General features: G+C 41.0%; 1 protein-coding gene across 4 annotated transcripts in view; it reads right to left on the bottom strand.

Moving 5' to 3' along the window:
* Window positions 1-2954: 2954 nt before the first annotated feature.
* FGD3 (FYVE, RhoGEF and PH domain containing 3) overlaps window positions 2955-17218 on the bottom strand; it is a gene marked incomplete at its 5' end in the record, with an annotated part of 102284 nt that continues 88020 nt past the window's right edge. For 2 of the 4 annotated variants that reach the window (XM_082289078.1, XM_082289079.1), the window contains 4 exons: window positions 2955-4291; window positions 10148-10288; window positions 12095-12247; window positions 14476-14598. In XM_082289078.1, the coding sequence (XP_082145204.1) occupies window positions 4067-4291; window positions 10148-10288; window positions 12095-12247; window positions 14476-14598 (642 nt within the window). In that variant the 3' untranslated portion in view covers window positions 2955-4066. Of the gene's footprint in view, window positions 4292-5099; window positions 5216-5754; window positions 5978-10147; window positions 10289-12094; window positions 12248-14475; window positions 14599-17218 lie in introns of those variants that run through there. The other 2 variants (XR_014226743.1, XM_082289080.1) reach the window with 2 other exon arrangements.

Below are 17218 nucleotides of genomic sequence, written 5' to 3'. Positions count from 1 at the left end.
GTGGAACAAGATGATCTTAAGGTCCCTTCCAATCCAAATGATACTGTGATTCTATGATTTAGCAAAAGCCCTCCTTTGATCACAGCAAGACATTGATATGGTGGCACTAGTTCTCCTAAAACCTCATATTCATTCTCATTTTGAAAAGCAGTCAATGAACTCTGTGTAACCCATCATAGACAACACAGAGGCTGGAGAATGAATAAACCAGATGAGCGCACTGAAATCTAGCCTTTTTATAGAAGATTAAGGTAAAAAATAAATAATCCATCTGAATGAATCAGTCCCATTTGCCTCTGTGAAAACCTGGCCCAGAGTCCCTGGTGCTGATGGTCCACAGCAGGCACAGCAGGTAAGGTCTATCCATTTCCCATATTTCACAGTTCTCCTATTTCTCAGCAGATTTGTCCATGCCTACTTTTGTCCCTGATGGACCCTGCACACAATATACCGGGTTCTTTAGATACCCATGAGCAATTTGGGACCAGAGATACTAAAAAGTCACACATCATTTAGCAAAAACACAACTTCTGCCCTGATAATTTTACATTCCTTCTTCATCATTTTAAGTGGAGACATTAATTTCAAACGAAACCTCTTCATTGACTGGTTTGCTTTCCTGTAGCCTTGGTGTTGACAGTGAGTCTTGTCCAAGCTCCAAGGATCACAGTGGTAGACCTCAGGTATTGCTTGTACAGCACCAAAGGCTCAAATAGAGGTGGAGAAGATGTAGGTGGATCAACTGGATTCAGCTAATTTCTGGAATGCTGTGTCTCTCCAAGTCATAATTCTGTGTTGTTCCTCATCCTGGTTACTGCTCACCACCTGCAAAATTAGCCACCCACCAAAATGCATTCCACCTCGAGGAAGGAAATAAATAATTGGAGACTGGCCCCCTCTGTCTGCTCTGTCACTGCCTTTTTCCCTTGTCCTTGCCAGCTCTTTGTATTTTGCCTTTGCCAGCTCTTCTTTCTACTGGCATAACACCACATTTTAGCAGAATAGGAAAATTAATAAAAAAGCACTCAGAATGAAAAATGTGTGCGAATGAGATTAAATACAGCTAATTGATTTGTTAATGAAATCTTCCTGAAATAGATCCAGGGTTGTTCAAACCCTTAATCTGTGATTGTCAATTTAAAGAAAAAAAAGAAAAAAATTACAGATGCCAGTTTAATTCAGGCAAGAGATTATGGGCACCTTGGAGAGAGACAGCAGCTCCTGGAGAAACAAAGGAAAGGCTTCTCCAGCTGGCCAAAGGAAAGGTTAATCCAACTGTTAACGGGAAGGACTGAGCAAGCTCTCACAGATTTGTGAGGTTTAGCCCCCAAACACAGCAGAATTCTGGGATCCTGCAGTGCCTGAGGGCCCAGGGCACCACAGCTTGAATTCTGCCCCAGCCATGCTCAGGGCAGGAATGTTGTGGCTATTGGTATATATGTATAGGTATATATGAGGTAGGTGGGGTCTGGTGCCTTGACCTGACAGGCAGAGTCACAAAGACCTGGTGTGTTTTATTTCATAGTTGCAAGCAGCAAAGGGGAGAGAGAGGGTTTGTTGGTGCACCTCCACAGGCCACATCCCTCATGCACAGAGAGCGTTCTCGGCTTATTGCGTGATTTTTGGCATCTTTTCTGAAATGTGCTGATGTCAGGACACCACAACTATGGGTATTGTACTTTTAATCCCCACTTAATAAAAATTCAGTCCCCTGGTTAAACTTAACTGCTGCTGCCACAACTAAATTTTTTTCTCTGGTCTTATTATGGCCAACATATATAATTCAGCTCTATGCAAAGCTAGAAAGGGGCTATTAGTGGCTTAAATCTTATTTGTGCACTAATACAAAGGCCTAGGTAGGACCCATGGGATGCTGAAGCCCTGTGCTAACCCCTGCAGAGAAGCGGGCTGAGCTCAGAACAGATTTTATGACAAAGGAAAGTCTAAAGCTTACAGCTTTAATGACAAATCGTGTCAGTGATGCCTATTTCTTCAGCTTTGGGAGTTCCCACTTCCTTCCAAATGAGAGAAGATGAGGAAGGAGAATTAAACAAAGGTCCTAACCCTCCAGCCTTTAATCTGGACAAGATTAGATCCTGCTGTAAGTTTAGGACAAGCCTTCAGAGACGTGTAGTGATTTCTCAGAGGATTTGATTCTGATTTCACAGCAGCACTGTGTTCTGGGACCCTGTTGCTGGTCAATCAATGCAGACCAAGAGAGATTCTCCTACAACAGCATTCTGTAGCATTCAACAGCCTGGGTCCGTTCTCTGAGGGTGCTTTGCTGTTGCATTACTGCATGTTCTGTTAATGTGTTCACTAAGCACATTTCCCTTGATTTGCTTAGAATCATAGAATGATAGAATGTTAAACAAACAAACAAAAACCCCACCTCCAAACCAGAAATGTTACTAAATGAGTAAATTTTCAAGGCAAGCACTCTACGTCATTATATTTTCAAGGAAGCTTGGGAGAAGAAATAACACACACTGGAAAGAATTCCTTTTCATGGTAAAAGCTACTCTTCAAGAAATCTTTTCTGTGTTGGCTGTTGGGAGATGGTGGGTAGGGAGGAGAGGAAAGATGCAAGTCTCATGAAAATTTCCCAGTAGATAATCAAATACATGGCCTCTAATTTTTTATCATCATGGACTTCAGAGATATGGTTTATTACACCAATGTAAAAAGTAAACCAAACCCCAAGCAAGGATAAGTCCTTTTCTGTAGGTCCAAAAAATACTTACTGATGCAGATCACTAATTTTCAACAATCAAAAAAATTCAACAATTCAAAAAAAACTCTGGTTGTATGGAACATTTCTTCCTCTCTACCAATAGAAATTGTAGAAGGCTGAAGAGGAAACAAAAGTTAAACCAAACCATTTAAAAATACAGTACTGTGACAGATTTTATTTCATTTTGATTGATACTACATGCTTACTACCACTAGGAACAGACATGCCTTTTTTTTGGTTTGTTTTGGACTTTTTATATTTTTTTTAACCTATATTAAATGTTGACCTAAACTTTGCTGTGCCTTGGAAATCTGGCTCAGGAGTTAACTGCAGGAATTTTTATTTAAATAGATAAGCATTTACGTTTGAAAATAAGACAAAAACAAGTGAACAGGAAAATTAAATTACAAATTCAGTTCATACAAATATCTCTTATACTATGCACTAAATCCTGTTAATTAGCTGAGGTCTTTAAAAAATTCTTAAAATACTTATGAAACATTATTTACAAATTATATAAATAAAATCTAGGCCACTTAAATTAACCAATACAACAAAAAAGTCACCTTTTTGTATGGTGTGTACTAAAAATGTTCTTGTTTATTGATCATAACCCAGTTTGCAGTATAAAATGTTTGTTCACTTACATCAAAATGGGTTCCAATAGAAGGAAGGAAGGTACTGGTTCCAAAAGAAAGCAATCAATATAATAAATGCTTAAAATCAATGAGGCTTCTTAATGTTCTGTTCTGCACCATTTGCAGTCATTTTTAGAAGTCCATTCTACAGTATTTGTCATGTGAACAGGTCATCTCAAAATAGCAGAGACATAGTTTTAGCAATGGGAAAATACTCAGTACATTGCTCACACATCACAAAGACCTTACCAGGAAGGCGAGGCAGAGAATGGAATGTCAGCGGACAGCACAAGCCTTTACAACATTTAACTTAAAAGGCAGCATTTATAGAACTAATCACAGACTATACACATCCTGCACTCAACAGCAATAAAAAGGACTGGAAAATATACATTTAGGAAAACAAAAGACTGATGGTTTTCCATTACCTTTGTTAAAATTAATGCTTTGCTCCTTGTCTTTTGTTTTAAAACCAGCATTGACACCACCAACAACTATAACTACTTTTTCCTTTAACATAATATATGGCAGGTAACTACTGTACTTGAAAAATTTACAATAAAAGGTGAGAAACCACTGAATTTCCTATGCAGACACATGAAAATATAAAGCCATACAGATTCCAAAGTGCCATGAATACCAAATTCAAGTGATGGTTTATAGCAAGTAGGAAAGAAACTAAATGAAACTTGCTCTATGGGTTGCCGAGCCCTTCAGCTGTATCCTCAGTCTCCCCTTTGGCAGCTTTGGTGAGAATTTCCATCCATTTCATCTGCAGCTCTTCATCTTCAGCACTGAAATAGAGAGTTTGATGGGACTGGCAAAGCTTAAAAACGTGCTTCACTTCAAACTTCTCACCAGAACCTGGCAAACTGACTTCGTAGCCAGGCAGAGGGATAGGACGTGGGCTTCGTCCATCCTAAAGGAGAGAGAACAAATGCAAAAATTAGGGAGCAAATGCTGTCTGAAATGGGAGGCCCGGGGGTACACTGCATGGAGCCGGCAGGCACACACTGCAGGAAGCGCATGGATGCAGTCCCAGTACAGGCGCATTCGGCTCCTTGTTTAGCACTGCAGCATAGAAAGCAGGGAAGGGGCAGTATCGACTGCTCAGCTTAAACCAGCAAAAAGCAATGACTTACTGGTGCTTTATTCTTATTTCACTGATTTCCTGTCACAGTAAATGTGGCCAGGGATTTTCATATAATTTCATGTAACTAATGCAGGTGTCTTTTACAAAATTTCTTCTGCATTAGGTACAGGCAGTGGGATCCAGCTGAGAAGGTTTGGTGTTGTCCCTTTTGAACTTCATGGGATATTTTGTAGGATTGGTTAAAAGGAAGCAATCAAGCAAAGCTGGACACTGAGAGACACCAAGACAACTAAAGGACAAGGGAAAACTCTTTGAAAGAAGAGAACTTTTGATTTCCTGTCATTTATGATGCCTTTGAGAGTTGTCAAGGAAGCCAGTGATCAAATTCTTGACCATCCTTTAAAGGCCAGATTGGCTCACAGATCTAAGGAGTGATACAGCTCTCTAACAGTCATATCTTGAGCGTCAAAACAACTCCTCTCCTAAGCTCTCAGGAAAGACATATTTTAGCAAGGCAGGGTGTGCCATGGCCAAGCAACCTCTTCAACTGCTCCCAGCAAAGTGTTTCTAAAGATGAGTCCCCAAACTGAGGTCTGAATCACACAGGCATCAAGCATCTGTACAAAGCTGTCACCTTCTGTAGCAGCTGCTTGTGTTGCAGCCCCATATAAAGCTAACGAAGCATCCCACAGAGAAGTGGCAAAGTCATTCTTTTGTCAGCCCACACCAAATGCAGATGACTTGGTAAATCTGGAAGAGGACCAAAACTCTGAGAACAATGGCAAAAAAAAGCACCTACTTTTCTAATACTTTGTCTAAAGTAATTCAATCAATTGCTCACATCAATGCAAACACATACGCTAACTAAATGGGCAAGAAATATACAGTCAAAAACGTATCACAGTTTATTAAGTCAATACAGGCTTCTTGATTTGTTCCTCTCTTGCTTGTTATTGTCATGCAAAAATGCCAGAGTCCAACTGCTTGAAGACCAAGCACTCTTCAATGAGATCCAAGGCAGCTTTAGGCCAAACACTAAAGTTACACTCAGTTCCCATTTGAGTGTAACTAGTTGTCCTAAATGCAGCACAGTTTCTATTCTCTGACACCACAGCCACATCCCTATAAACAGGAAGGTCTTGCCCATGCAGAAGAACTGGCACGTAGAGAGCAGCTCCTGCACACGTGGCACTGCTCAAGCAAGCGAACATGGGACTGATGAACACAGACACACAAGAGCACATGCAAGCTCAACCATGCCTGTTTCACTGGTCTTGGTTTGGAAGAGTAGACATTCAGACTTGTCACATGGAAAATTGTAGGTTGCCCATGACAATGACAAATGATGTTGTTTGTAGCCACGAAGAGCACCGTAAGAGCAAATTGATGTTTGAGTTGTATGTGTTGCACCTACCCAACATGTGCAGACACAGGCAAATTAAGCAGTCTGCCTTTGGTCTTGCATCCTCCCTTTTCTTAATATGCTGCCTTTGGCACTTTGTCTGTACCTGCCTGATCCAAAAGGAAGGGATTTACATTATCTCTGAAAAGCTGTACTACTGCCAGGTAAAGGTGAAGCACTTGGCCTTGAGGAATACCCCACCCCCAATCCAGACTTCTCTTTGGGACCAGCAACATCTGTGGATGTCCTTTGCCACTGAGCCCTTCCCTCCTACCTGAAGCCCAGCAAATCCAGGGACAAGCATGCACCCGTGAGGAATTCCAGCCCTATACTGAACATGTAAATAGGATTTACAGACCTTACAAGAGAGATGAAATTCATGTTTTAGTTTTAAGAACCTACCAGATTTTGGCTGGTTGGACTGCATTTTTAAAAAATATTTCTGCATGCAACATAGTAAGACTGCATGATATTGGTATTTCATTAAACCAAAATGCCCAGTACTGCAAGAGCTTCACCTTAGGAGTGATTACAATAATTTTCCTCAGATAGTGAGTGAGTGATATATAAAAGTTGAGTGGGTGTGTAATACTGTCAGCAATCACAAGCACTGTGCACTCATCCTGACTCTCAGCAGCGCAACACAAACGGGTTATTTATCTAGGTCATTACAGCAGCATGTATTTATTGCTGTTACAGCCATTGCAACACCCAGGGTTTAAGATTTTGGAACAGACAACTCAGTTCCACCATATAGGCTGTTCTATTTCAGGCACCCCTGCGTACAGACGTGTGTCTTGCACTGCCCAGCCCTTTGCAGATCTTTTAGACAACAGTGACCCACCAGTGGCACCACTGTCATTTTCCCCCTATATTTGCCCCCTCCTACCTCTGAGTGGGCTTAGAAAATCCCTGGTTGTTTCTACCCAAACTCCACTCTTTACCCACCCATGATCTAACCCCAACCTTACACAAGTCATTGAGAGGCTCCTGTGATGCAAAGATTTTCAGGTCCAAAGAAAGGGCAGGCAGAGTTTTGAGCAGGGCCAGGTAAAGCTTCTACTAAACAGGATCATCAGGCAAGCAAAAATAAAAAAATGCTTCTCAAAAACCCTGAGCTCAATTTCAAACTCAGCTACTCCCTTATTTTCTAAAAGTAAATTACATTTACATGATGAATGGAGGATTTTTCTTCTTTATAAAGCAAAATTTTCTCTTGGAGCAAGCTTGATCTGATATATATATATATATATATATATATATATATATATATATATATATAGTAGCTCTAACTATACTAGTTTTATCCTTCATATTTCTCCAAAAACCATAACTTTCCCAGCTAGCCTGGAAGCCTTGACTTTGTACAGTTCATGTCAGAGCTTTGCAAGTAGCTGTGCATTTTACAAGGCCAACGGGGGCAGAAGCTCTAGCTGGAGCCCTTGAAAAGGCAAGACAAATTTATCTTAAAACTGCTGCTCCTTACACTTTGCTTGTAAGTAAATTCTTACAATTTCACTGAGATAAACACAACAAACAGCTGTACAAATTCTGACTCCATTTGAAGACAAATCAAACTGGTATGATTCCCAAATCTAAACAAGCTGGGAATCCTCATGCATAAAGCCTTATGCAAGATTTGAACTGCAAACACTCAGGGGATTGATTCATTCTCCTGGAACAAGGGTCTAAAGCAAAAGGGCAGTTTTCTTCCTATTTTAGATTTGTGAGTCATCTTTCTACCTGCACTAGCATCCCTTCTTGGGAGTGAGGGCCAAGGGTGCAGAGGAAGAAGCTTTCACTGTATCCAAAGCTCCGGATTCATCTTGGTTTGCTCCTTCTTCCCAAGAGGCAGCTATTCTTTCTGTTCTTAACAATAATCCCCCAACTTTCAAACTTCTACAGTCACGCTTTACTCTATGTTTCAAGACCTTTAATACTATTGGTGGCAATATTATTCCCAAAAGACACATCTCAGGCACTGAAATGCTTCTTTGCAGGCCTAAAGAGGTCTGTGAGATTCACAGAGGTGGTTGTGCAAAACAGAACTATGCCTGGGAAAAGAATATTTCAGCACATGAGTGGCTCCCAACTGATTCCAGGCATTCAGACTCCAGTAATGAAGCTCTGGAAGAGATTTTCCTCAGAAGTCTAGTGTATCCTATGTAAACCAGAACTAACAAGAATATTGGATTAACATCAAGGAATAGGACTTGCTTCTGAATTTTTTCCTGCAGTTGGATGCAAATTGAAGTATACAAATGTGAATGGCAGGCCCTTGAAGAAGGGACTCACTTTTGTCGTTTATAGTCTCATTCCTGATAGCAAATCCTGGTTTTGGAATGTAAAATAAACAACCTTGTCCTGCTGCTTTCTTAACACTTTTTGGGAGATTTATCTCACACCTGAAATAGTTGAGGACACTAACCGCTGAATTTAACTATCATAAAATTGACCATCAGTGTCAAAGGCACCCTTTTCCCCTAAAATAATAGGATCTTACTAATAATATCAGCAGAGGCTCAAGATCAAATTTGGCAGGACATGGACAAAGTACACAGCAACTGAAGCAGAGAAGCTCCTCCAGCTTCCATCTGTGGCTTTGCATGGTTCTCAGGTGGGGCTTGCAGAATCAAGCATCATTGAGTTTGCACTGGATGCAGGTGATTTATGTCCATGGATTATTATTTGTGCTGTACCGCAACAAGCGGTTGGGCAGTAGGAGAAATTCTAAATCATACTGTGTAAGGGATGTTGCTTCCTCTCAACTTCTCACCCCCGTCACCTCCTACATGACACACATTGTTTCTGTATGAGGGAGGCCAAAGAATTTAAACCTCTCTCCCTCTATTCCCACTCTCTTTGCCCAAGTGTGAGACAATCTGGTTTGGTTTGTGTGGATACAGGGCTTGCACTGGCCCTTGGCTGAGGCACAGTTTGCACATTAGTTGAAAATTTCCACGGGTGAAGCTGTTCTCTCTGCTTGGTTTTTTAAAGCATTGTTCCTTTCCCCAGACCCTGGCTCCAGAGACAGCCGAATACTGGATTTGTTGCCTTCATTTTAGTGCCTTGTTTGAGGCTGTTTGCTTTTTCAATGTGTAATTTCAGCTGTGCATCTCCCGCTGACTAGGAGGGAAACCAGGCAGCTCGCTGCGTGCAGGATGAATTGGAAGCTTACCCAGTGTGGGGCTGGAACCACAGATGGAGCCAAGGGGGCTGAAGCTCCAAATTCAAGCTTTCAGCCTCTTTGAGCACTATGTTTAAAACATTACACAAGCTTGTTTAAAGCCAGAGGTGCTCCTGCTGACAAGCTGCGAAATGAACACAGGTCTAACGACAGCGTGTAGTATTTGTTGATCAGATACAGGGTAAGCTTTACTCTGAAATGCTTTATAAAATCAAGGGGAAAATTTATTTCCTTGACTGTTCCTAGTCACAAAGAGATGCTAATAAAAAGAAACCCTTCTTATCACTACAACTACAGCATTGTAATTGCTGGCTGAATTCAGATCCATTTCTTCTTCCATCCCACATGGGAGGTAAAACAAAGCTGTGTATAAATGTGTCAAATGCCAAATGCAGACTGGATATGGGGAATCTCACTTCAGCATTGTCATTCTTCAATGCTAAGGAAGCACAACTGATATTTCTATTTTGGATATAGGTGTTTTTATCCCTTGACTTTCATCACACACAAATGCTAGTTAGCGTCACCAGCACATTTAGAGACAAAACCTCTTATCAATGTAAGTATTTCAAGTAAAGATAAAACCCCATGATGCTATGACAAGGAGCTTTACCGTTTTTCAGGCTGAAGAACACCTACATTTTCACAAATTCCTCTATCCCATCAACCCGGAACTAGGTTTAAAAAACAAAAAGCTTGAACCAGCAATTGCAATATCCAGCCTCCTTTGCAGTTCTATATATTTAACGGGAAAGTACTTTCCCTAATGACAGAGTAATAAAACCTTTGAATACATCTGTCTGAAACCTCTAAAAAAGCCAAAGCATAACCTAATTTTACTTGTCTTCTTTCTTTTTGCTAAAAATTTGAATGGAGAAGCAATGAGCTTCAATATTTGCTCACAACTGTATCAGCAGTGAGTACAGGTAACAAGGTAACCTGAAATCCCTGAGGCTTTGTGCCTTATCCAGAATAGGAAATTAAGTTCTGTTGTTGAAACCAAGCCAAATCCTTTGACCCATTTCTCAGCTCGACATATTTAAACTTACACTTTTCTTTTTCTGTGTGTTATCCCTCGTGAATGCCGTCTTACCTGGCTGCTTCCTTGCAGATACAGAACAAGAGGTTCACTCTTGGGGATGGTCACCCACATTTTGTACCAAGTCTTCCCTTTTTCAAGGAACTGGAGGTAGCTGCTGAAGATGCTGTTTTCAGCTGCAAGGATGCTTTGCTTCTGGATGAAGGGGGGAAAAAAAAAGAAAACAGAGCTGTTTCCATTGATGTTTAAGTGTGCAAAATACTTAGAATTAAATATAAAATACTCAAGTTGTGCAGAGTCAAATAACACTTGAGGGCAAATGTTGGATAGGCCATAACCAAGTAAAAAATTAATAATTATTATATACAATTAAGAAATAGCACAATTCCATGTAACTGAGGCAGAGGCTGAACCACCATTCTCAGCAGACATGAAGCTAAATTCAACTTCCAGCCAGTAAATTGAGAATGGTAATTAAGATGATGCAGCTCATTTCTTGCTTAGCAAAGTAGGCTGGGAGATTACTTCAAATTAATGCAAAGGGTTTATTAACAGATCCTCTTGTGCATGGATGGAACCAAATCAGGGTGCAAAAAAAGATTGGAAGAAATTGTTGTCTTCTGATAGAAAGCAAAGTAAATCAAAATTCCTGTTTGCATTAGGATTTTCACAGAAGTCTCCTGAAGATTTCTGGCAGCTGGTAATAACATTTGTTAAGTGGCAATCTCCTCAGCTGCTACTAAGCCTGTTAAGAAAGTTTAATGTAAACAGAAGGGAAAGAAAAAGCCTGAGTCTGATCTTTTCTTTCCATACATTATTTTGTTTCTTGCATTTTACCTCATCCTTTGAAGATTTAGCAAAAAATCTAGAAGACTGAGCAGAGGAGGGAAAAATTACACTTTTCTTTGGGTTTTTAAAGCTTTTTGCTGTAATCTGCTTTCTGAATTAAAGCCATAGGTCACATTTCATTGGTTTGCCTCTCAGCTTTTCAGATTAACAGTGCTCTCTCTTCCCTGTGTAGGTGCAGGTTTTCACCTGAAACTTTTCTTACTGAAACAGTGCTGTAAAATTTGTCATGAGACACCACAGACTGTATAGACACCCATGAAGAGCTCATCATCTGTAGGCATAGCAGGAGCATATATCACAGAATGGTTTGGGTCAGAAGGGACTGTAAAGATCATCTTGTTCCAGCCCCCTGTCACAGAGGGGAATATCTGATATCATATCTGAAGGTTTTGATGGGGTCAGGTTCCGGTTCTCTGGGCTCTACAGACCCAGGGCAGGGCAATGTGGACCTGCAACTTTACCCCACTCTATTGCTGAGATCTTGGATGCATTTGGGTATAAAGCTGACAAAGCCCCCAAGCAACAGTGTTCACTGTGGGACACCATGCTGGTGTAAGTTTGCCTGCTCAGGTACATTTAGTAGCCTGGAACAAAATACAGCATGCTGGGAAGCAGGGCAGGGCAGGGTCTAAGAATCACAGAACCATAGAAACCTGAGTTGGAAGGGACCCACAAGCACAGGCTTGGTGCTGTGACCACTTCCTTGGGCAGTCTGTCCCAGTGTCCAACCAATCAACTAAGAAAAAAATTAATTTCAATAGTATTTTGACAGGATGTGAAACAGAGAGTGCAGAAGTATCTGCTACATGGAACTAAAAGTGAAAAATCAGATCTTATTTTTGGAATAGTCACTGTGCAACTCAAGATTGCACCATAATAAAAAGAAGTCAGAGTTTTTTCCTTCTTTTTTGTAACTTTGAAAGCTGAAGCTTAGCTGCCAAACCTGTGTGCGTGCCTGGGTGATCAGCATCCTGTGATGAATGCTCACCATCTACAAACAGCATCCAGTCTGCAGGCATGTTCAATGCCAGTTATAGGTCAGAGGATTAAATATCATGGTGGGGTAGAAAAGAAAACCAATTTGATTTGGTTTTAATAAATACACAAAAAAAAAGAGAGAGCCTCACAAAGTTTCTTAGCCAAAGACTGTACCTCTGCAGCTAGTCTTTTCTTCTGTTCTCCAACTGCTTCCACCCCAGGGCTGCACGGGCTTGCTGGAAGCTGCAGGAAGCACTCTTTACACACTCGATTATGGCGGCTGTTATCTGCAAGTGACTTAAATTCAGAGCATTTTGCACAGATCACCTGTAACAAACAGATGGCGTTTAATTAGCCATGCTTAAAACACAACCCTTTATCAGAGAAATCGACTTGCAGAATGGTTGTTATTTAAGTAAAATTCTATGAAAGCTAATGTAAACTTAAGATAGAGAGACCAATAAAATATTCATTATATTTAACTCCATTAATAATTAACTTGTTTGTGATCCCATGCCATATACCAAATTAAAGAAAACTTATGCCTTTGGGGAAATACTGTATGACTAACTTCATGAAGTTTGCTTTTCTTGTCTTTTCTTATAAGCTTTTATAAGTCAAAAAGAGCTTAAGTTGATGAAGCGATTAGTGCTTTTTAATGGTTTAGGAAGGACTGATTTTCAGAGTGAAAGTGGCTGACATTCCTCATCAATCAAGGACATCCTGGAGAACTGAGGAATCCAGAAAGCACCAACTATTTTAAGAACATAGTCCAAAATATAATCCATTAAAAATTATTTGTCTGCCTCAGCTTCCAAGAGCATGCAGTGGCACATTTCCAAGCACCAAGGAATCAGTGCTTGGAAAGAATGCTGGATCTGCAGGTCCAGAACCTGTTTTCATGCTAAAAAATTGTCTCTAACACACCTGCTCCAGGGAGAGAAACTGTCCCCAGGGTGTCAGCCTGATGGACATCTATTCTGAATTTCTGTACAATAATAACCACAAACCTGCAGCATACATCTATGTTGTTACGTGGTTCACTGTAAGACTTTAATTACTCTATGAAGTGGGCTGTCCTAATTCAGGAAGTGTTACCCAAACAAAAGCAAGAGGGCATTTTTAACTTCTTTAATTTGAATGCTATTGGCACACCACAAGGCATTGCACAACAAACAATGATTTAACAATAAATTATTAATGATGTAATTCTTGTTATCTCTCTGTCTCTTCTTTAGTAACACTGACTTTGCAATGGGATATTTTAAACCCCCAGAAATGTATTTAATGATTATTAATAAAAACAAACCCAAAAGGTTGAAAATCCCAACTCTAGGGTAAAAATGCCTCCTCCACAGCAATTTAATTTCAATTGCTGAGACTGAGGTTTCTTTAAATATCTTAACTATACATTTACATCTCTCTGCAGCTGAAAATTTATCTCTATTTCAAATGACTAATGTTATTTAAATAACATTACTCTGTCTTAGTTACATTAGGAACACTGAATGAGGTTTCAAGTCATCTTGCAGAAATCCATCTCATCTTGGCCATGGTTATGATTTACAGGGAAAAAAAAGGGAATTCAGCTGTTGATAAATGGCACTAGGGGAGGTGGCTAAGGGCCTTCAGTAACCCAGCCTTGCCTCTGTGGGACAGATTTTCTTTGGTGTTTCAAGCAGGAGGAAACCACTTTTGCACAACTTTTCTTTAGGGCAAGAAATGCAGAATCATGGAGTATGCTGAGCTGGAAGGGACCCACAAGAATCATCAAGTCCAACCCCACGCCCCACACAGAGCATCCCCAAGACTTTTTGTGCTTGAGATTGTTGTCCAAATGCTCCTGGAGCTCTGGCAGGTTTGGTGCTGTGACCACTTCCCTGGGGAGCCTGTTCCAGTGCCTGACCACAATCTGGGGGAAGAACCTCTTTCTAATATCCAACCTAAACCTCCCCTGACACAATTTCAGGCCATTCCCTCAGGTCCTGGAAAGAGATCATAGAAAGAGATCAGTCTGCCCCTCCTCTCCCCCTCACAAGAAAGTTGTTGACCCCAGTGAGTCTCCCCTTAGTCTCCTCTTCTCCAGGCTGAAGAGACCAAGTGCCCTCAGCTGCTCCTCACATGGCTTCGCTTTGCCATCTTCGTTGTCCTCCTTGGGATGGTCTCCAATACCTTAATACCATTTGTAATATTGCATGTTCAGCTGTTCATTTTAGAGGAGCTGCTGTCTGGGTGAAATGAGGCTGTCTTAAGGCCATTGCTTCTGCAAAGAAACTACGACCCCCTCCCCAGATACACACCCACCCCCAGGGAAAGCACCACCTTCCTTTCTACCCACTGAGGCACTGAATTTGCCTTTAAACCAGCACAAACTGTGACCCTTGCACCAGTTTTCTCTTTACCCCCAATTCCCAGAGAATAAAGAAAGCGGAAAAAACTGCTCTGACTTGCCATGAGCCAGAATGTCTTTTAGTCACTGCACTGAAAAAAAAAAAAATTGTCTTCAATGGTCTCTGCAGGAGAAACTCAAGAGCTGAGTGTGCTGGGATACTTACTGCCCCACACTGCTTACAGTGGTGCCGCCTTTTCGTGATGGAGTTAAAGCTCTCACTGCAGCTCTTACAAGCCTGCTTCTCTTTGTCTCGCTTAGATTTGGAAGATTTCCTAGAGGAATCAGTCTGAAATTAAAAGCACAAGTACGTGATTAAAAAATAATAATAAAATAATGACAAAATTGTTCATAGAGTTCTACTGACAAAGATCCTTTTTGGGGTTCACACCATTTTAGGAAAGAATTTGCGTAATTGTGCTGCTTGCCTCAGCTGGATGGCTGGCTCAACCATCAGGGATCTCTGGGGGTGATATTATATGGTCTCAGCCCCTCTCTGCCCACTCATCTCCTTACTGCCACAGAGCAATCTCCTCTCCCTGTGTATCAGTGAGGAGACAGAGGAACAGCCAAAGTGGGTGTCTCAAGAAAAGCTTCCCTTCCAGCACTCAGATCTTCCTTTTTTAAGGTACATCTTGACTTCGTGAGTGCATTGTAAACTTCCCTCCCTTGGTGGGGAGGAGATGTGAAGATTTTGGGGAAAATGGCTTGACTGAAAAAGCGAATGGTGCTAAGAGTGGACTTTACACCACCCAACTTCAAATACTTAATTTAGGAGTTTACTGAGGCTCCCTCCCAGCCCAAGACAAAGCATAAAGCTCCTCAGGAAGGCAGGGATACCCACATCAGGGACCTGCACTATCTAGCTGGCCAGGAATCCAAGCCTCTAAATCCAAGCTGGTACCTAAAGTCACTCAGCAAACCCTATTGTACAATTTTCTGATAAACTGAATAGCATTACTGGATCCAGCATAAACTGGTCTTCCCATGCCTGGAGGTGTTCAAGGCCAGGTTGGATATGGCTCTGAGCAGCCCAGTCCAGTGGAAAGTGTCTCTGCTCATGGTGGGGTTGGAACAAGATGGGTCCCTTTCATCCCAAACGATTCCGTGATTCTACGATTAACATGCCAACGTGCAGATCACAAAAATAAAACTTCACATGGAGCTTCAAATAGATTTTCTGTTTTGTTTTCTTTTTCAAAATAAATAAATACTATTCCTCCTCCCTAGCCAAGCTGGCTATTTGCAAGGGAGGAGCAACTTCCTGGGCACCAGACTGGGGCACCCCCCAGCCAGGCAGCATCCACATGGAGACCCAAAGGATTGGATGCACCACATTCCTCTGGCACAGGTCTTTCATGAGAGAGGTTTGATAACTCTCTTCATTTTTGCTTGCTTGACATAATCATCTAGCAAACTACTGGGAGAATAAACTTTTCCTCTAAAACAAAAGGGTAGAGGTATTTTACATGTTTTCTGGAAATCAACTCTTCAAGATCAGGTCCTTTGTAGGACAGACAGATCATGGCTCCTTGACAACCCTCCATCCCAGGAAAATCCTGCCATTCACCCTAAGGTCTCATCTCAGTAGTCATGACTAAGGTACAGAAGCCAGTAATAGAGATTTTCAGGCCAATTAAAGAAAAGCTGTCAAATTTTATAAGCTGACACCACTCCCATCATTCAGCCTCCTCAAATCCGCCTTGGATTCCCTTCTTACAGAGGAAAGCATATTGTATTTCAGTAGAGCTACTAGAACCACCCTGCCTTATAATGCCATTACACAACAAACCCACAACTAATTACCTCAATTTCATTGAATCTTTTCACTTTTGTTATCTTTTCTATGGCTGCAATAGCAATGTTTCAAACTTTTATTCAAGCACATAGGATGTTTGGCAATTCAGATTGCTGAAGCACAGTCACAGATTTGTTCATTCAGGAAAATCACTATAAGCCCATAAAAACACATATTAATTGCTCATCAAAACAGAATGTCTGCAAATCAAAGTCCTCCCACATTGGAGCAGAGAGCAGTATTTCACTTTTCTGTAAAGAACCAGTTATAACCACTATGACACCAAATGAAACAATGCCTAGGATGAGTCATTGGCAAGTCTTTCCTTCCAAGATCTATCAGACCCCTCCAAGTAAGGCAGATAATAATGCTGGTTCCAAAAGCTTTGACTGATCACCAGCAACGTCCAGAGTCACTTTTTTATTTGTACCACACATCAGCTATTTCTCACTCTGATTTTGATGTTAATGCAATTTAATGTTTTAGAAGCCTGATTATCCTTCCACTAGGGAGGGATGGATTGCCCTTAAGTTGTCAGATCAGAGCATTCCCTCACTGGTCAGCCTTATTTTTTCTTGTCTTAATAGTGCAAATCTGCATATAGCATAACAAGGCTTTTGATTCTTATATTAACCACAATTACACTGGTGTTACTGGAATGGCAAGAGCAAAAATGAGGGCACCATTTAGCCCTGTGAGCTCTGGCTGGAAGATAATCACGACAAATACTAAACAAAACCAGTTCTTGGCTTTCAGTAGCCACCTACATGTAGGCACCTACATAAGAAAAAAGCTGGAGTTCCTCTACTATGAATCAAGTGGGCTGCTTTGTATGGAAACTAGTTAATTTGGTTGTACTTCATTAGGAATACCCATCACCTCCCCTACATGCATGCTCCACAACACAGATAAGACTCAAGTTGAATATTTCCTCTAGCAGATCTTCTATTTGACTTCCTCCTCAGAGTGGAACAGTCTGGACAGTGTCCACTTCCAGGAATACATGACCAATATACTGGACAAAGAAGGAAGGCAGAAAGCGTAACAAATTTACTGGGCAAGATTTCTCAGGACAGTTCTGCATGAGCTTGTATTTTACACCATTAACTTA

This window comes from Coloeus monedula (genome assembly GCF_965178545.1).
Source record: "Coloeus monedula genome assembly, chromosome: 11".
NCBI classification, from domain to species: Eukaryota; Metazoa; Chordata; class Aves; order Passeriformes; family Corvidae; genus Coloeus; species Coloeus monedula.
This window is presented reverse-complemented; position numbering and strand designations above follow the sequence as displayed.